The following is a 20,615-nucleotide window of genomic DNA, read 5'->3' as shown; positions in this document are numbered from 1 at the left end:
CAGTGGCGCTTCTCCATGCAGGACATGGGAGGGATGCACATTCTGTAAACAGGAATAGGTGCGTCACCGGTCACTGAGCTAAAGTTAGCTAGTTAATCACAGAAATGTACGTTTAGTCTTAATTGTTTCAGTCCGATTTGACTTCTTACGATGTCAGCATGGCTCAACATAGTTTTTCATTTTTGACCTTGACATTGTTGCTGGATAGATACTTTCATAGCTAACATGCTGGCGCTGCTAGCTAGCTAATGCCAACGGCGCTAGCTAACGAAGGTTACATATGAAACCACAGTTATGTGAGCTAAACTCAGCAAAAAAAGAAACGTTCTCTTACTATGAACTGCATTTATTTTCAGCAAAACTTAACGTGTAAATATTTGTATGAACATAACAGACATAAACTGAAAAAAGTTCCACAGACATGTGACTAACAGAAATTGAGTAATGTGTCCCTGAACAAAGGGTGGGGGGGGCAAAATCAAAAGTAACAGTCAGTATCTGGTGTGGCCACCAGCTGCATTAAGTACTGCAGTGCATCTCCTCATGGACTGCACCAGATTTGCCAGTTCTTGCTGTGAGATGTTACCCCACTCTTCCACTAAGGCACTTGCAAGTTCCCAGACATTTCTGGGGGGTATGGCCCTAGCCCTCACCCTCCGATCCAACAGGTCCCAGACGTTCTCAATGGGATTGAGATCCAGGCTCTTCGCTGGCCATGGCAGAACACTGACATTTCTATCTTGCAGGAAATCACGCACAGAACGAACAGTATGGCTGGTGGCATTGACATGCTTTGGGGCGGCAGGGTAGCCTAGTGGTTAGAGCGTTGGACTAGTAACCGGAAGGTTGCGAGTTCAAACCCCCGAGCTGACAAGATACTGTCGTTCTGCCCCTGAACAGGCAGTTAACCCACTGTTCCCAGGCCGTCATTGAAAATAAGAATGTGTTCTTAACTGACTTGCCTGGTTAAATAAAGGTTAAAAAAAAAATTAAAAAAAATGCTGGAGGGTCATGTCAGGATGAGCCTGCAGGAAGGGTACCACATGAGCGAGGAGGATGTCTCCCCTGTAATGAACTGCGTTGAGATTGCAGGCAATGACAAAAAGCTCAGTCCGATGATGCTGTGACACACGCCCCAGACCATGACCTCCAAATCGATCCTGCTGCAGAGTACAGGCCTCGGTGTAACGCTCATTCCTTCGATGATAAACGCAAATAAGACCATCACCCCTGGTGAGACAAAGCCGTGACTCGTCAGTGAAGAGCACTTTTTGCCAGTCCTGTCTGGTCCAGCGACGGTGGGTTTGTCGCCCATAGGCGACGTTGTTGCCGGTGATGTCTGGTGAGGACCTGCCTTACAAAAGGCCTACAAGCCCTCAGCCCCTCTCAGCCCAGCCTCTCTCAGCCCAGCCTCTCTCAGCCCAGCCTCTCTCAGCTTTTGGCGGACAGTCTGAGCACTGATGAAGGGATTGTGCGTTCCTGGTGTAACTCGGGCAGTTGTTGGCATCCTGTACCTGTCCCGCAGGTGTGATGTTCAGATGTTCGGATCCTGTGCAGGTGTTGTTACACGTGGTCTGCCACTGCGAGGACGATCGGCTGTCCATCCGGTCTCCCTGTAGCGCTGTCTTAGGCGTCTCACAGTACGGACATTGCAATTTATTTCCCAGGCCACATCTGCAGTCCTCATGCCTCCTTGCAGCATGCCTAAGGCACGTTCACACAGATGAGCAGGGACCCTGGGCATCTTTCTTTTGGTGTTTTTCAGAGTCAGTAGAAAGGCCTCTAGTGTCCTAAGTTTTCTTAAGTGTGACCTTAATTGCCTACCGTCTGTAAGCTGTTAGTGTTAACGACCGTTTCACAGGTGCATGTTCATTAATTGTTTATGGGTCATTGAACAAGCACAGGAAACAGTGTTTAAACCCTTTACAATTAATATCTTTTGGATTTTTACAAATTATCTTTGTAAGACAGGGTCCTGAAAAAGGGGCGTTTCTTTTTTTGCTGAGTTTATATGGATCACTCCAATATATTGGTATCACTCCGTGGTGGAGGGATACATCCGAGGTGAGTATTTACAGATTTACTCCCGTGTACACCTGTGTCACGGCTGGTGGTCCGCCCCTATACATGGCCATGACACGTTCTCTACATAATATTTGAGGTGCCTCTAGCACCATAGAGGATTGGAGTGATCCATATAGCTCACATAACCGTGGTTATATACGTAACCTTCGTTACGTTTCATTATATTGGATCACTCCAATATATTGGTATACACGTACCAGATTAGTTGGTGCTAGAGGGACCTGGCCAGCCTGCGGTGAAGTCCCGGCGCGGGACCGAGACGCAGGGGCCGTCAATGTGGAAGGGGGTCCCGGCAGAGTCCCAGGAAGAGGAGGCGACGGCCAAGACCGCTGAACCAAACGCAGAGGGAGGTGCCACATTTACCCAAAAATACCTAGCAAAGGTGCAAGAGAAAGCCCAGCTGACCGCAGCACAGATCTCAGCGAGGGGCACTCCTCTCAGTAGAGCCCAGGATGCAACCACACCTCGTGTTGAATGTGGCACCACAGATCCCAGCACTGTTATGCCAGCCAGGCGGTATGCTGTCATAATCGTGTCCACGATCCAATGAGAGAGCCTCTGCTTTGATAGCCCAGCCCGTAGGACTTGTTCACCATAGCAGACAAAGAGCTGGTCTGTTTTCACTGACCGCGTCCGCTCCTAGCTGGACACAGGCGACGAATCCCCTTCATAAAACTGGAGACCAAGGGATGGCGCCCCACTGGCCTGTCCATCCACCCCACATGGCAGGCAGATATAGCGGCCAAATACCCACTCAGTGTAGAGGCTGCCAAGCCCTCATCCAAGCGAGACTGCAGTTATTGGAGGACATACTGCCCTCCACATGACTCGGGCACAACCTCAATACCAGTTCATGAAGAACAGAACAACCGCCAGCGCAACTGGTATGCCGCGGTTGTAGCCAGCGCCCTTGAGCTCTGCATGGTGTTCATGTCACCCTCCTGTAGTCCTAACATGGGTCATTGGTGCCGTTCAGTGGCCAAGCCCACCGACTGAGACAGTGTGGTCTTGGATACCACAGAGTTCCCCCGGCCTGAGACAGCAAGTTCGGTCGCAGGGGAAGTTGACAAGATGTCCCAGACAACAGGGATAGGAGAAGGCTGAACCAAGGTCGCCTGGGCCAGAAAGGGGCCACCAGAAGCAGACAATGCTCTGCCATCCTGGTCCTGTCCAGCACAGCCTGGATCAGAGGAAAAGGGGGGAATGCATAACGCTCCAGCCCTTCTGAGGTTTCACATTTCCTTTAAAAACAGCTCATACATTTTTTTACATAATTTCATACACATAAAAATGGCAATAAAGCATAAAACACAGCATTTGAAGGTTACATTTAAATTAGTTAAAACCAATAAGAACAACCATGAGTAAAAGTACTTTTCATTGTAAAAACCTCAAATCTGTAAAAGCCATTTAAAATGTGTACAAATGATTTAACAAAGGTAAAACATTTTTAAGACATGAGAAACATGTTAAAAAGTCACTTTGTTAAAAGGCTGTCTTCGATCCTTTGTTCAGGAGTGGGGTGAGTCCTTATCAAACTCGCCTCCTCCTGCTCTCCCGAATCAATCATTGTCCCGTCCTTCGGGGCCCAGAGGAGATCCCTCCCCTAGGCGCATCGCCCTAGGCGCTGCAGCGCTGTCAGGCCGTGGCCGCCGGGACCTAGGGTGTTGTGGGGGCTTCCGTGGCTACCATGGCCACTGCCTGGGGGGTGGTGTCTACTTGTTTCGCTACCAGCAGGTTACAGGAGGACCACAGTGCTTCCTTCAGGTACGTGAGGGTGGGCCAGAACTTGGTGAAGGCCTTCGATGGAATAGGCCTTCGGCCCACCCCATAGAGCACGAGCTGAGGTGTTAGGTCCTCCCCTGCTGGCAGACACGGGGTGATCAGGGGGCCTGCTTCCTTCCACAGGTCCCTGGCAGCTCTGCACTCACAGGGCAGGTGCCTCACCGACTCTTCTTGGCCGCAGCCTGGTCGGGGGCACGCGGATGTCCTCGCCATGCCCCGTGAGTGCATAACGGCCCTGACCAGGAGGATCTCATGGGCGACCATCCAGGACAGGTCCTGATGCCGATTCAGGAGAGCAGTATGGGCCACATTACGCCAAACCGTTGTGGGCTCGCCTATAGCAAGCCTGCGTACTGGACACACTGGTTCCCGATCCTGCACAAGAGAGAGAAGAGAGCGGTGTTTAGTTAAAACTGTGACTGCTTCCTTTTCCAGTTTAAAATGTCTTAAACATTTCTGGAGCTGGGCATAGTGAGTGGGGAGCAGGAAAGAGGCTGGGGCTCGCAGGTCGACTGGGATCAGCCTCAAGAGTCCTGAGGTAAGATACCAGCCAGAACCGTGCGAGGGCCTGGGTCTTATTGTTGACCGGGGAGGTGGTAAGAGTCTGTGTAGCGGCTGCCCAGGAACAAGTAGAGGTCAGGAAAGCCTTTACCCCCCTTGGACCTGGGCCTCTTGACCACCTCCCTCCTCAGCCTCTCCCACTTGCTTCCCCACAGGAAGTAAACAAGCATCTGCTCCAGGGCTAAAATACTCCTTCGAGGGGGATAAAAACAGAACTGATTAGTAAAAGCACAGGTAAAATCACAGCTTTAATGATTAAAACCTTGCCCTCAAAAGTCAGCTGTCGTAGTCCCCAAAAATCCAGTCTCTGTCTTACTGTCCCCAGGATCCCACTCCAATTTCCGCTCCCTCCTCCCTCCCGGTCAAACTTTACCCCCAGTACCCTTATGTCCGTCGGTTTAACCGTCAGTGGTAGTCTGGTCAAGTCTGGGTCTGCCCACGGTCCGAAAAATTGGGCCTCTGTCTTGTCTCTGTTCAGTCTCGCCCCAGAGGCTCGTCTGTACCAGTCAGTCCTGTCCAAGGTCCTGTCGACGGATAAAAGGTTGGTACATAAAATGTTGACGTCGTCCATGTAAAAAACGCACTTGGCAGTCATCCCCCCACTCCCCGGGATACCCACCCCACTGATCCGTTGGTCCCTTCTCAAGACCTGTGCCAGTGGTTCAATACAGGCCACGAACAGAAGAGGAGATAACGGACAGCCCTGACGGACACCGCAGTGTACTCCCACTGCTTTTGACAGATGCTCATTTACAAGGATTTTGCTGGTAATGTCCCCGTACAGCAGTCCCACCCAAGCTAAGAACCTGTCTGGGAAACCCATTTTTGCAGTAACTTAAAGAGGTACTGGTGCGAGACCCGATCAAAGGCTTTTTCAAAATCTAAATTTAGGACTACAAGCCGCATGTTTCTGTCTCTCGCATAACAGATGGCATCTCGGATCAGTATCAGGCTGTACGTGATCTTCCTTCCGGGAACGGCACAGGTTTGGTCCGGGTGGATCACCTCCCCTAAAACAGAAGACATTCTGAGTGTTAAAACCTTGGTAAAAAGTTTACAATCAAAGTTTAAAAGGGTTATCGGTCTCCAGTTCTTCAGGTCCGTCCTGTCGTTTTTTCTTATATAAAAGAGTCACGATCCCCACTCTAAAACTGTCAGGTAGTCTGTCAAGATGTTCAAAGTCAGTAAAAACAGTCAGAAGTTCGTCGGCTAAAACATCCCAAAAAGGTCAGATAAAACTCCAAAGGGAGGCCATCCTCCCCCGGTTAGTTACCCCTCTTAAAACGTTTCAGTCCTTGGTCGATTTCTGTCCTCGTCAGGTCTTTTGTCAGGTCGTCTGTGTTGGGTAAGGTCTTGTCAATGTATGTTAAATTGTTTCCTCACACACATCCTTTACTCCAAACAGTACCCATAAAAATCCTCGACCACTTCCTTTATTCCTTCTGTATCTGTTTTTAAAAGCCCATCTTTATTTTTTAACCCTATCATTGTTCTACCTTTACTAACTATTTTCTTTAAAAAGTACCTAGTGCACTTCTCCCCCTCTTCTAATTCCCTTTCCTTACTTCTTAAAATAACCCCCTTGCTTCTCTGTTCTGCTAAAAGTGCCATTTCCTTTTTTACTTCTTTAATTTCATGGTTAAAATCAAGGCCCTGTTGGCATAGGTTAAAATACCTTTCCAGTCGCTTTTGCAGTACACCATGCGTCTATCTTTTTCTCAGCTTTTTTTCTTTCCTATCTCTCTAAAGAAGTTTCTCATCCTTCCCTTCACCATTTCCCACCACTGTGCTCGTGTGTCAAAGAAGTCCTGTAGCGTCTGCCACTGGCTGAACTGCTCCCTGTACTGACTAACTACTCTATCATCTTCTAAAAGGGAGCAGTTCAATTTCCAGGGCCCTCTTCCCACAGTCACACCCGAAGTTAGTGAAAGGGTGCACGTCAGCATTACGTGATCTGAGAAGCAGGGGTAATTCTAGCATCAGTTGGGGGACAGTCCCGGGTAAACAAATAGTCAATGCGAGAGGCTCTGGTGCAGTCACCACTGGTCCAGGTGTAGCCCTCCTCTCTTGGATGCAGGGTTTTAAAACAGTCAGTCAGTTTAAATTCCCTGCACAACCCTTGCAATAAACACTTGACCTATCTACCTTAAAATCCTCTCCTGTCTGCTCTACTTAAAACACAGTTAAAATCCCCACCCACCACTAGAGGATCCCTCCCTAGCATTTGGGACTGCAGGTCTTCTAAAAGTGTGCACTGGTCATGTTTGTCGTTAAAACCATACACATTTAGCACATTAAAATCCCTCCCCATAAAAGTGCAATTGGCTAGAAGAGCACGCCCGCCTACCACCACCGTGCTCCCCCTCACCACCACCTGTGGGGTCTTGATTAAAATGGCAACACCGTCATTCTTGTTAAAATTGGAACCACTCCAAATGGAGGGCCCGTGCTGCCACTTATCCTCCCATTTGCTGTAAGAGGATAAAAAGGGTAGACCACACTCCTGCAATAAAAACACATCTGAGTTAAACCTTTCTAAAAAGGATAAAACTGACTGTGCTCTCATTGCTGTTTTTACACTTTTAAACTCACGTTTATAGTGGTGATTTTAAAAGCCATAAAAGGGGTGAGTAAAAACAGTGCTAAAAGAAAAGGCATTTGAACAGTTAAAAGGGGGTTACTTTTCTGGTAATTTCTCTCTCTCCCTCTGGGGTAAAGGGGGTTGGAAGGTTAAAACTGGACTTAAAAAGGAGACTTAATTGGGGGAGTTGGAGGGGAAGGTTCTAGGTTCTTCCTCCCCCTGGGAGCTCTCCCATTCCACCTTTTCTTTTTTCTCATCACCCTGTTCGGGCCGGAGAGCTCTTTAGCATTTCTTTTTCGTGGGGGGAGGTGTTCCTCCAGAATCTCCCCCCTTTCTCCCGTATCTCCTGACACCGTCTCCATGGTGCTTTCCGACACCGTCCCTATAATGTCTGACCCACTTGGGGAGCTCTCGCTAAAAATCCCTCCAGAGCCGTCTTTCTCGGCCCTTTCTCCTTCAGGGGTCACATTAGTCTGGGGCAGGGGGGTTGTCCTCTCCTCCCACCACTGCACCTTCCGCGCCCTCCACTACAGCCACCACCTCCACCGGCTCCATAACTACCTCCTCCACCACCGGCTCCACAACCACCCCCTCGGCAACTGCTGTTCCAACCACCTGGCGCTCGAAAGCCCGGTCCGCAGCCGCCCACTCCCTCCTTCCAGCCCTGGCCTTATTGACCCAGGAGGAAGGGAAGCCGAGGATGAGGTGGGACCACTCGCCACAGACCTTCCGTTCGTGCACTCCTCGTAGCGGTGGCCCACCTCCTGGCACTTCATGCAGACAACCTCTGCAAGGTGGCCATGTTCACCACACTTACGGCACAGCTTGGGCGGGTCCTGGTAGTGAACATGGCCCCTGTTCTCTCTGAGGACTATGGTGGATGGGATGGCTTTCAACCCACCATAGCCCCCAGGGTCCTCCCTTTGCTGGACCCTCCAGGTCCCTGTCCAGATCCCATCGGGATCCTTCACCTGGACCAGGGGTCCCTTCACATTGCAGTACCTGCCCAGCCATACTGCAACATCCTCCGGCTGTCCGGTTTCATTGTACATACGGATAATAACGGTTTTAATGCTATTATCCATCAGCTTGGTCACCTCAAACATTGCTGTGAGGGACCCCTGAGTGTTCAGGGTGTTCTGGAGTTTCCCTGCGCGGGATGGAAACCGAGTTCTTTTTGGAGGAATTTTCTGGAGAAATCCAATCAGGATAACTATTGTTTTTCCCTCCCTTCTCCTTTAAGAGGAGGCGCACTGCATGGTGCCTCCTCATGCCAGCCTGTGCTGCTGACATGATGGAAGCCCACTCCCTTTAAACCCAACACCAGTGAAAAGGGGGGAGGGGGAAGGGAGAGGGGGTTGGGAGGGAAGGGAGAGGGGGTTGGGAGGGAAGGGAGAGGGGGTTGGGAGGGAAGGGGGAGGGGGTTGGGAGGAAGGGGGAGGGGGTTGGGAGGAAGGGGGAGGGGTGTGGAACAACCGAGGGAGCTAGCAGGCTCAGCTAGGCTAGCTAAACAGGGCCTACCAGCACCACGGGGCACACAACAAACTATCTAGCACAGCACCAAGGAGGGGAATTTTTTAAATATTTTTTTCCACAAAAGGGAGAGACAAAAAAGAAACCACACAAACTAAACAAAGGCTAGGAAGCTAGCAGGCCACACCAGCAGGCCAGGCTAAGCTTACCAGCTAGCAGGCCCACAAGCCAAGAGGCCTCACAACAAAAACAAACAAAGCACACAAACCAAAAAGGGGGGACAAACTAGGGGGTAAGACGAACAAACAAAATAATTGAGGTAAGAGGGAAATAAGGGGATAACAAAAAGGGACACACTGACCAACAACACCTGCCAAACTTGGGGGCCGAGAAAGCTAGCAAGCCTCACCAGCAGACCAGGCTAGGCTAACCAGCTAGCAGGCCGGCCAGCAAAAGTCCCCAGTTGACAACGCAAAACAACAAGGAACTGAGACAAAAGGCAAAGAAAAAGACCAGAGGGCCTTTAAACTCACCCTAGTCCACCACCAGAACCACCACCTAACCCAGGACAAAGAAAAACAATGGTGAAACAATACAACAACAATAATAATAACAATAATAATGATTTTCAACAAAAATAAAAAGCACAATTTTCCCGGGCGCCCTCCGACCTGCAATCACTTCTCCGATCAAGTGCAGCACTGTCAAAGTAACTACACTTGATCTGAGCCAAAAGGCAGAGAAGCGACAGCAGTCCTCTACTGTGGTATTTAATTTACCGGCTGCACCAGTTCCCACTACACTGGCCGTGGATGGAGAAACTTTTGAGGATTCCCAGATGGATACAGGTTATTCAGAATTATATTACATATGCTCACTCACACCAACAGATGTGCACACAGACATGTTGTTGAGCTGATTACTTACTGTCACTTTGTGCATCTCTCTTTCAGATCTGCCATGCACTCCACCACTGCCCGACAGCCTCACCCAGAAGTGCATACACTGGGCCTGGCGAGACTGACAAAGCAGAGATGGGTGGCTGACAAGGAAAAATAAAATACAACATGCACACACACTCTCCGTCTCTGTCACACACACATTATCCCCAATGTAAATAAATTGTAATTACTTGTTTATTTTATGTATGTTTCATTTTATTTTAGGATTGGAGATATCTACGTCTACATATCCATTATCAATATCTACATAATTACTCTAAATATCTATCCAATAAAAGTGTGACTGTTAATATTGTATAAGACTATTGTGTAATTTTTCTGAGTTGAAAAACAGGCCTCACTCTAAGAGAAAACACACATTAGACCCAATGTAAATACATTGTTTATTTTATGTATGCTCCATTTTATTTGAGGATTGTGTGCAATAAAGTACATTCACAGTTAAAGCAACAGTTTGGTTTATTAGATACTTCTCTGATTAAAACGAATGACCAAAAGGAAGTCGGCAGACCTGCAACTCTCTGGGAGTGTGTGCAGGTTTTTGTCATCTGGAGCTGAAACAGGGCCTCAACAGCACTCACATGTGAACAGGGTTCCCAGAAGTGGCAGGCTAATGTTTATTGTCCTGCAAAAAAAATATTTTTTATGTACCAAAGCCATTCCCTGGCTACCCATCCACATATTTTGTTCTCCACAATGAATGTATGTAGCGATTCAAATTCAGGGTGAGTCATCAGGCCAAGGAATGGAGAGAGAGATGACCTGGAAGGAGTTCTAGACCTCAGCTTTTTAAGAAGCAGAAAAGCAGAGATGGTTGGCTAACAATAAAAAGTAAAATATATACACTCTCTCACACACACGAGTATGTAAATATGTCAATATATTGTAACTACTTGTTTTTATATGTATGCTCCGTTTTATTTTAGGATTGGAGATATTTAGGCCTACAGATTGTGTTATCCATTTCCCACAACGAACATGTGCAGTTGTGCTTACTCACAGTTGGTGGAGAGGTCATGGTTAGGAGAGATGGTGGCTGACAAGGAAAAAGAAAATACAACATGCACACACACTCCCTTGGAGTTTGTCATCTGGGGTGGAAAAATAGAGAGATGGGAAGGGAGGGGAGGAAGAGTGCAGTTTAAAGGTTCATCATCAATAACTGACAATTTTATAATGAATACATATTAGAATAATAATACATAGTGACAAATAGTTGCTGTTTTGTGATTATTTAGCGTTTTATTTACTTAACAGTAAGTGCCCCGAGGAGGGATCGAACAGTGTCTCAAAAGCAGCAGAAAAGGTCAAATAAGTTTACAAACATTAGTTGTGGTGGGAAAATAAATATAGCCAGCTACAACTGTTATGGCTTAACAGATCACAAAAAAAATATACATTTTTACCTGGCTAAAAGAGAAAAATATATATATTTTTCATTGGCAAAGAAACTCAAAAGGGGTGATTATATTAACAAAAATGTTGATACGATTGTGCAAACTGTGCTAAACGATACTCAAAGAAAATTGATAATTTTAAATGTACTATTGGACCAAAAACATATCTGGCTAATTAACCGGTATGGGCCAAATAATAATGACTAATAAAATATACAGGGCATTCGGAAAGTATTAAGACCCCTTCCCTTTTTCCACATTTTGTTACGTTGCAGCCTTATTCTAAAATATATTTAAAAACATATATTATCATCAATCTACACACAATACCTCACAATGACAAAGCAAAAACAGGTTTTTAGCTTTTTTTCCTAATGTATAAAATATTAAAAACAGAAATACCTTATTTATACACGTTTTCAGACCCTTTGCTATGAGACTTGAAATTGAGCTTACGTGCATCCTGTTTCCATTGATCATCATTGAGATGTTTCTACAACTTGATTGGAGTTCACCTGTGGTAAATTCATTTGATTGGACATGATTTGGAAAGGCACACACCTGTCTATTTAAGGTCCCGCAGTTGACAGTGCACGTCAGAGCAAAAACCAAGCCATGAGGTCGAAGGATTTGTTTGTTGAGCTCCAAGACAGAATTGTGTCAAGGCACAGATCTGGGGAAGGGTACCAAAACATTTCTGCAGCATTGAAGGTCCCCAACAACACAGTGGCCTCCATCATTCTTAAACGGAAGATGTTTGGAACTACCAAGACTCTTCCTAGAGCTGGCCGTCCGGCCAATTTGAGCAATCGGGGGAAAAGGGCCTTGGTCAGGGAGGTGACAAAGAACCCGATGGTCACTCTGACAGAGCTCTAGAGTTCCTCTGTGGAGATGGGAGAACCTTCCAGAAGGACATCCATCTCTGCAGCATTCCACCAATCAGGCCTTTATGGTAGAGTGGCCAGACGGAAGCCATTCCTCAGTAAAAGGCACATGACAGCCCGCTTGGATTTGCCAAAAGGTACCTCAAGACTCTCAGACCATGAGAAACAAGATTCTCTGGTCTGATGAAACTAAGATTGAACTCTTTGGCCTGAATGCCAAGAGTCACGTCTGGAGGAAACCTGGCACCATCCCTACGGTGAAGCATGGTGGTGGCAGCATCATGCTGTGGGGAAGTTTTTCAGGGGCAAGGACTGGGAGACTAGTGAGGATCGAGGCAAAGATGAACGGAGCAAAGTACAGAGATCCTTGATGAAAACCTGCTCCAGAGCGCTCAGGACCTCAGGCTGTGGCAAAGGTTCACCTTCCAACAGGACAAGGACCCTAAGCACACAGCCAAGACAATGCAGGAGGGGCTTCGGGACAAGTCTCTGAATGTCCTTGAGTGGCCCAGCCAGAGCCTGGACTTGAACCCAATTCTAACATCTCTGGAGAGACCTGAAAATAGCTGTGCAGCAACACTTAACATCCAACCTGACAGAGCTTTAGAGGATTTGCAGAGAATGGGATAAACTCCCCTAATACAGGTGTGCCAAGCTTGTTTAACTGCGACACAATATACAGGAAATTGTGTATGGTTCAATATGTTCGTACAATTTGAAAAACGGAATGGATTTAAACTGATTGCCCTGATTGCTTCAAAATTAGCAGCATCTGGGGGTGTTAACTCTGGATTTGGAAACTAGAAGTGCTCATTGCTGCAACAATATGCAGTAAATTGTGTAGACACAACATTGTTGATCTAATTCTTTGTATCATAACTTGTATATAACAGAACGAAATTTGTGCACATTTTCCACAAATGTCGCTCTAATTATTCATTTACAACGTGTTCAGGATAGGACCTCTATTCTGAAGCGTCCCAAAAAAAATTCGTAACCCGGAAGTACTTCGTTATTCTTGCTCGCTTCTCAGCGGTCCTTTTGTTGAGGGCTGGGTGCTATCCAGTTGAAGGTGAAACAAATTGAAATATAACTCGGTGAAATCTAAACCGGTATGAAAAGTCGATAATTAAAGCGTTTTGTTCAAATATTCTTCGGGGAAATCCATTAAAGTTTCCCCCCCAACTTCAACTATTGAGGCATTATCTGGCGCAAGGTTAGCGGGCTAACATTAGCTGATTAAACTAGCACACCTAGTTAACAAGCCTGCTACATTTTTTAAATATTATTTTAAACGGAAAAATTATCACAGGAATATTATGGCAGAAGCCGATAAATTAAACATCGACTCCATCATACAGCGACTTCTGGAAGGTAAGAACAGCTATTTTCCCCACTTTTTTTTTGTGGTGAACTAGCAACTTCACAGGCTAGCTAGCATCAACGACTAAAGCTCACCGTATGCTTCCCAGTCGAAACAGGTCGCGCATATATTATGACGACATTTTGTGACGTTTTTGTTATTTTTGGTGTAAGCGATTTTTTTCTTTTTCGTCTGATCGAGCAAATTATTTATATTGTAACGACCCTTGGTTTATAAGCGCGGATATCGACTTCCGCTTGAGCATGCTTTTGGGGCACAGTCGATAGCGCGCTGGACTTTGGGCAAGAAGGTCGAGGGTTCGAGGCCTGCTCCCTGCCTGTTTCGTTACAATTACAATAGAAGCCTGACGGGGCGCTGTTTTGAAGTTACCACACCCCACGATTGTAAAAAATATTTGGGAAGATATAGTAATGCTTTTATTAATGTCTACCATATTTATTATATTCCAGACACCTTAATGCATACTTACAAATGTTATTATGTGAGAAACATTTTTAAAAAATGTCAACATTTTCCTCAAAGTATAATTTTTATTTTTTAAGTTCAAATGTTCTTGAATTGTTCAAACACGTTAACACATGTACTTTTGTCCTTTGACAAAGCATTGAATAAATATATTGTGTATTTATTCTGCTTCTTCTCGGTAGTGCCAATATGGCCGACCGGAGGCTTCTTGGCCTCTTTCATTGGCCTATAGATAGCATATGCACTCCAGGGTTTATATACATTATGTTAGCTTCACATAGTCGGGTTGTGCTAAGAGCAAACCGAACCTAGTATGCAGACACCTTTATCTGGCTAGCTGGATAGGTAGTTGGCTAACCCTTGAACATGACTCTGTTACGTTACATTACGTATAATTCATTGGACGAAGGTGTCTTCTTTACAGGGGGTTTTGTTATGAGTCCCAACGCTCATTCTGAACATTAAGACGCATCTCTTGCGGTATGGTTTTGGAAGCAGAAGGACCTTATATTTCATATTATTGGTCGACCGATTATGATTTTTCAACGCCGATACCGATTATTGGAGGACCAAAAAAAGCTGATACCGATCAATCGGCTTATTTATTTGTAATAATGACAATTACAACAATACTGAATGAACACTTATTTTAACTTAATATAATACATCAATAAAAATCAATTTAGCCTCAAATAAATAATGAAACATGTTAAATTGGGTTTAAATAATGCAAAAACAACGTGTTGGAGAAGAAAGTGAAAAGTGCAATATGTGCCATGTAAAAAAAGCTAACATTTAAGTTCCTTGCTCAGAACATGAGAACATATGAAAGCTGGTGGTTCCTTTTAACATGAGACTTCAATATTCCAAGGTAAGAGGTTTTAGGTTGTAGTTAATATAGTATTTATAGGACTATTTCTCTCTATACCATTTGTATTTTATTAACCTTTGACTATTGGATGTTCTTATAGGCACTTTAGTATTGCCAGTGTAACAGTATAGCTTCCGTCCCTCTCCTCGCTCCTACCTGGGCTCGAACCAGGAACACATCAACAACAGCCACCCTCGAAGCAGCGTTACCCATGCAGATCAAGTGGAACAACTACTCCAAGTCTCGAAGCGAGTGATGTTTGAAACGCTATTAGCGTGCACCCCGCTAACTATCTAGCCATTTCACATCGGTTACACCAGCCTAATCTCGGGAGTTGATAGGCTTGAAGTCATAAACAGCGCAACGCTTGAAGCACAACAAAGAGCTGCTGGCAAAACACACGAAAGTGCTGTTTGAATGAATGCGTACGAGCCTGCTGCTGTCTACCATCGCTCAGACTTCTCTATCAAATCATAGACTTAATTATTATAACATAATTAACACACAGAAATACGAGCCTTTGGCCATTAATATGGTCTAATCCGGAAACTATCATTTCGAAAACAAATGTTTATTTTTATCGCATATACCCTGAATCTGCGTGCAATGAACGCAAGAGAAGTGACACAATTTCACCTGGTTAATATTGCCTGCTAACTTGGATTTCTTTTAGCTAAATATGCAGTTTTAAAAACTATATACTTCTGTGTATTGATTTTAAGAAAGGCATTGATGTTAATGGTTAGGTACACGTTGGAGCAACGACAGTCCTTTTTCCGTGAATGCGCACCGCATCGATTATATGCAATGCAGGACATGCTAGATAACTACACATGGTTGATGATATTACTAGTTTAACTAGTGAATATGATTGATTGATTTTTTTACAAGATAAGTTTAATGCTAGCTAGCAACTTACCGTTGCTTCTTACTGCATTCACGTAACAGGTAGGCTCCTCGTGGAGTGCAATGAGTGGCAGGTGTTTAGAGGGTTGGACTAGTTAACTGTAAGGTTGCAAGATTGAATCCCCGAGCTGACAAGGTAAAAATCTGTCATTCTGCCACTGAACAAGTCAGTTAAGAACACGTTCTTATTTTCAATGATAGCCTAGGGAGGGTGGGTTATCATTGAAAATAAGAACGTGTTCTTAACTGACTTGCCTAGTTAAATAAAGGTGTAAAATAAAACATTTAAATAAAAAAATTGGGCAAATCGGTGTCCAAAACTACCGATTTCCGATTGTTATGAAAACTTGAAATCGGGCCTAATTAACCGGCCATTCCGATTAATCGGTCAACCTCTATTTCATATCAGTAATAATTTTCAGAAAACAAAAGGTTAAATTGATATACGCCTTTTTCTAGGTTAGGGTTATTGTTCCCACACAGCCATATCTTCATGTTAAGTGCTTGTTTATGGAAAACGGACTGAAGACAGACACGACCACCTGTGCTAAATAGCTATCTAGCTTGCTCCGAATACCTTTGTGTAAGCTTAACTTGGGATGTTTAGTCCAGTCGGATGTCCAGCTGTATGGATCTGGGAAAAACCGCTACAGTAAGTGTCTTTTATTTGAAGGATTCCTTCTCACTGATGAAAGATATGTTTCGAAAGCCGGATAGCAAATGAAGTACATTTTTTGTTAAATATTATTACATTTTTTTTTACAAACAATACAAAACGGACAACCTACAGACCTCACCCCTATCCCCAGTACCTGCACTACTCTCCACCACAAATTGCACCATTTTGGTCTTCTCCGTCGCCCACGCTCTTTCAATAATTAGATAATGAATCATATTTTTTTATTTTACCTTTATTTAACTAGGCAAGTCAGTTAAGAACAAATTCTTATTTTCAATGACGGCCTAGGAACAGTGGGTTAACTGCCTGTTCAGGGGCAGAACGACAGATTTGTACCTTGTCAGCTCGGGGGTTTGAACTTGCAACCTTCCGGTTACTAGTCCAATGCTCTAACCACTAGGCTACCCTATGATTTTTCCATTGTCTTAACAATGGAGGATTGGTTGATTTCCAGTTTAAGTATAATTTATTTCAATATAACTGACGAGAAGAGTATCGTCCAACACATCAGGTACCTTACTGCACCCTCATGACATGTCTTGAAATATGTAGACAGAAAGATTAAAAGTACATTTACATTGTAATACTTCTGACAGCAAACTTTCTAACTCCACCCATACCTTTTGGACTTCATAGCATTCCCAGAAGGCATAGATTATTGAGTCATTGTTAGTTTTACACTTAAGACATGACTCTGTCGTTGTGCTATATAATTTGTGAATTTTGTGTCTTGTATAATAAATTCTATACATTTGAACTGGATTAAGCCTACATTTTTGTTAACTGTCATTTTATTAGTTATGTTCCAAAATTCCCCCATCTTGTGCCAATATCAGTTATTATTAAGTATTGGGTTCACTAGTTTCTTTTTCCCTAAGAAGTTGTCAGTTGGATAGGCTCTCTGCAAGTTTTTGTATATCTTACCTATCATATGAATATCCTTTTCCGACTCATAGGATTCCCTCAAAATGTTGTCGAGTTGCTTAGATATTCGCGGCTGCTCAAAAGTCAGTTGAAAACAGCTACACAGTTATCTCGCTCCACATGGGGCACAGTGTTGTGTATGAACAAGTATTCACTTTGTCCTTGTCTCCTGTCCAGTGAAGGGCTCCCGACCTGGCAAAAATGTGCAGCTGACGGAGAACGAGATTCGTGGCCTCTGCCTCAAGTCCCGGGAGATCTTCCTCAGCCAGCCAATACTGCTCGAACTCGAGGCGCCACTCAAGATTTGTGGTGAGGCCAAGTTGTCATTTCTGGGGTTGGGAAACGGGTGCCTCAAATGTTGTTCATCAAAGTAGTAGAACTTTGTTAGTTCCAAGAAGGGAAATTGATTAATCATCATCACCATTAACATCAGCTATACAACGTGTAAAGACAGGAGATGGCTCAGGAACAGAAGACATGCTCCTTAGCAATAAGGGAAGAAAGTGTAGAAAAGTGAAGTGCTGCCAGCACCATATGTAGACTATGGCAATTAGGAAAACTATTCTCTATCTGTTTACCAACACTCGACAGAAAGGAATCATTACAATAAACACTGAAAAAAATAATACTAGGCCTACTAGCTAATTTAACTGAAATATTTTGTTGTGGGTGACGGTGCCCAACAGCCTATTTTAGTCCCCTCTCTGTTTTGAACACAAACATCAATACAGTAACAACCTGAACAACCATTTTCCTGTTACTGTCTTGTGACCTTACACACCATGGTTAACTCTGCCCACTCACAGGTGACGTCCACGGTCAGTACTACGACCTGCTGAGACTATTTGAGTACGGAGGCTTCCCCCCGGAGAGCAACTACCTGTTCTTGGGGGACTATGTGGACCGAGGAAAGCAGTCATTGGAGACAATCTGCCTGCTGCTGGCCTACAAGGTCAAATACCCAGAGAACTTCTTTCTGCTGAGGGGCAACCACGAGTGTGCCTCCATCAACAGAATATACGGCTTCTACGATGAGTGTGAGTTGTTGGCGCTTGGACAGATGCATAACACAGACAGACATGATAAAAAACACGATAGAGCACCTGCATCCACATGAGGCTTCATAAATTAGCATAACAGTCATGGGCACACACACAGTAAATGCATATAAAAAATGTGATCAAATCAAATTTATTTATATAGCCCTTCGTACATCAGCTGATATCTCAAAGTGCTGTACAGAAACACAGCCTAAAACCCCAAACAGCAAGCAATGCAGGTGTAGAAGCACGGTGGCTAGGAAAAACTCCCTAGAAAGGCCAAAACCTAGGAAGAAACCTAGAGAGGAACCAGGCTATGTGGGGTGGCCAGTCCTCTTCTGGCTGTGCCGGGTGGAGATTATAACAGAACATGGCCAAGATGTTCAAATGTTCATAAATGACCAGCATGGTCGAATAATAATAAGGCAGAACAGTTGAAACTGGAGCAGCAGCACGGCCAGGTGGACTGGGGACAGCAAGGAGTCATCATGTCAGGTAGTCCTGGGGCATGGTCCTAGGGCTCAGGTCCTCCGAGAGAGAGAGAGGAGAGAATTAGAGAACGCACACTTAGATTCACACAGGACACCGAATAGGACAGGAGAAGTACTCCAGATATAACAAACTGACCCTAGCCCCCCGACACATAAACTACTGCAGCATAAATACTGCAGGCTGAGACAGGAGGGGTCAGGAGACACTGTGGCCCCATCCAAGGACACCCCCGGACAGGGCCAAACAGGAAGGATATAACCCCACCCACTTTGCCAAAGCACAGCCCCCACACCACTAGAGGGATATCTTCGACCACCAACTTACCATCCTGAGACAAGGCTGAGTATAGCCCACAAAGATCTCCGCCATGGCACAACCCAAGGGGGGGCGCCAACCCAGACAGGATGACCACATCAGTGAATCAACCCACTCAGGTGACGCACCCCTTCCAGGGACGGCATGAGAGAGCCCCAGCAAGCCAGTGACTCAGCCCCTGTAATAGGGTTAGAGGCAGAGAATCCCAGTGGAAAGAGGGGAACCGGCCAGGCAGAGACAGCAAGGGCGGTTCGTTGCTCCAGAGCCTTTCCGTTCACCTTCCCACTCCTGGGCCAGACTACACTCAATCATATGACCCACTGAAGAGATGAGTCTTCAGTAGAGACTTAAAGGTTGAGACCGAGTTTGCGTCTCTGACATGGGTAGGCAGACCGTTACATAAAAATGGAGCTCTATAGGAGAAAGCCCTGCCTCCAGCTGTTTGCTTAGAAATTCTAGGGACAATTAGGAGGCCTGCGTCTTGTGACCGTAGCGTACGTGTAGGTATGTACGGCAGGACCAAATCAGAGAGATAGGTAGGAGCAAGCCCATGTAATGCTTTGTAGGTTAGCAGTAAAACCTTGAAATCAGCCCTTGCTTTGACAGGAAGCCAGTGTAGAGAGGCTAGCACTGGAGTAATATGATCACATTTTTTGGTTCTAGTCAGGATTGTAGCAGCCGTATTTAGCACTAACTGAAGTTTATTTAGTGCTTTATCCGGGTAGCCGGAAAGTAGAGCATTGCAGTAGTCTAACCTAGAAGTGACAAAAGCATGGATTAATTTTTCTGCATACTTTTTGGACAGAAAGTTTCTGATTTTTGCAATGTTACGTAGATGGAAAAAAGCTGTCCTTGAAATGGTCTTGATGTGTTCTTCAAAAGAGAGATCAGGGTCCAGAGTAACGCCGAGGTCCTTCAGTTTTATTTGAGACCACTGTACAACCATTAAGATTAATTGTCAGATTCAACAGAAGATCTCTTTGTTTCTTGGGACCTAGAACAAGCATCTCTGTTTTGAGTTTAAAAGTAGAAAGTTTGCAGCCATGCACTTCCTTATGTCCGAAACACATGCTTCTAGCAAGGGCAATTTTGGGGCTTCACCATGTTTCATTGAAATGTACAGCTGTGTGTCATCCGCATAGCAGTGGAAGTTAACATTATGTTTTCGTATAACATCCCCAAGAGGTAAAATATATAGTGAAAACAATAGAGTACACAAGGATAATTGTAAGCCCTACAGCATGAGCGGTATTCTGACTTCTCCATCAGGCTTGGGTGGTATATCGTATTTGGAAATAGCCATGGCGTGTTTTTATTATTTTTATTTTTACAGTTGAAGCTATTTATTTGAAGTTTTTCCATAAATGTTTATATTTGTAGCTACTTTTTAAGGAAATACCTGCAGTCAACTTTGCAATGCGTTAGGGGATAAAGCAGATCGCTTTCGTCATTTCACCAGTAACATTAACTTACATTATGAACAGTTGAGCCATTCACGTGTTTGTAAATACAGTGGTTCTTTCTTTAAAAGTTGCAAGTTTATGCTTTGACCGTTTGTGGTAGATGGTGGCATTCTGTCATTGCACCACACTATCACAAGGGGAGTTAGAACGCTGAACTATCGGTAGTCTAAACTGTGGTAATTAATGGAGCCGTTTTCAGCAGAGTCTCTCCTCTGCTGCTAGAGTCCTGTATCAGGTGGTCCTGGAGTTAAGAGAGAACTTGGGGGAATTTCACTTGACATGTGGACTGGTGATTTTACAGAAAATAGGCACGGTGTTCTTTTGGTTTCTCTCCCTCTTAAAAACAGA

General features: G+C 44.9%; 1 protein-coding gene and 1 long non-coding RNA gene across 3 annotated transcripts in view; one reads left to right on the top strand and one right to left on the bottom strand.

Moving 5' to 3' along the window:
- Positions 1 to 1,989: 1,989 nt before the first annotated feature.
- LOC149976630 (uncharacterized) lies at positions 1,990 to 12,732 on the bottom strand. Of its 2 annotated transcripts, none has more exons than XR_016487205.1 (6): positions 11,301 to 12,732; positions 10,448 to 10,538; positions 9,959 to 10,072; positions 9,413 to 9,505; positions 9,019 to 9,043; positions 1,990 to 4,245 (listed from the first exon to the last, which is right to left on the bottom strand). It is a non-coding gene; the product is annotated as an uncharacterized LOC149976630 (long non-coding RNA). The 2 variants fall into 2 exon arrangements; XR_016487206.1 differs by having other exon boundaries at positions 10,029 to 10,072.
- Positions 12,729 to 20,615, top strand: part of ppp1cab (protein phosphatase 1, catalytic subunit, alpha isozyme b) — a 19,892-nt gene continuing 12,005 nt past the window's right edge. Inside the window, exons 1-3 of the mRNA XM_021565508.3 lie at positions 12,729 to 13,102; positions 17,135 to 17,266; positions 17,764 to 17,994. Coding sequence (XP_021421183.1) covers positions 13,048 to 13,102; positions 17,135 to 17,266; positions 17,764 to 17,994 — 418 coding nt within the window. The 5' untranslated portion in view covers positions 12,729 to 13,047. The remainder of the gene's footprint in view (positions 13,103 to 17,134; positions 17,267 to 17,763; positions 17,995 to 20,615) is intronic.

The sequence above is a fragment of the Oncorhynchus mykiss genome, chromosome 16 (genome assembly GCF_057628025.1).
Source record: "Oncorhynchus mykiss isolate SJ-2025 chromosome 16, ASM5762802v1, whole genome shotgun sequence".
Classification (NCBI taxonomy): Eukaryota; Metazoa; Chordata; class Actinopteri; order Salmoniformes; family Salmonidae; genus Oncorhynchus; species Oncorhynchus mykiss.
This window is presented reverse-complemented; position numbering and strand designations above follow the sequence as displayed.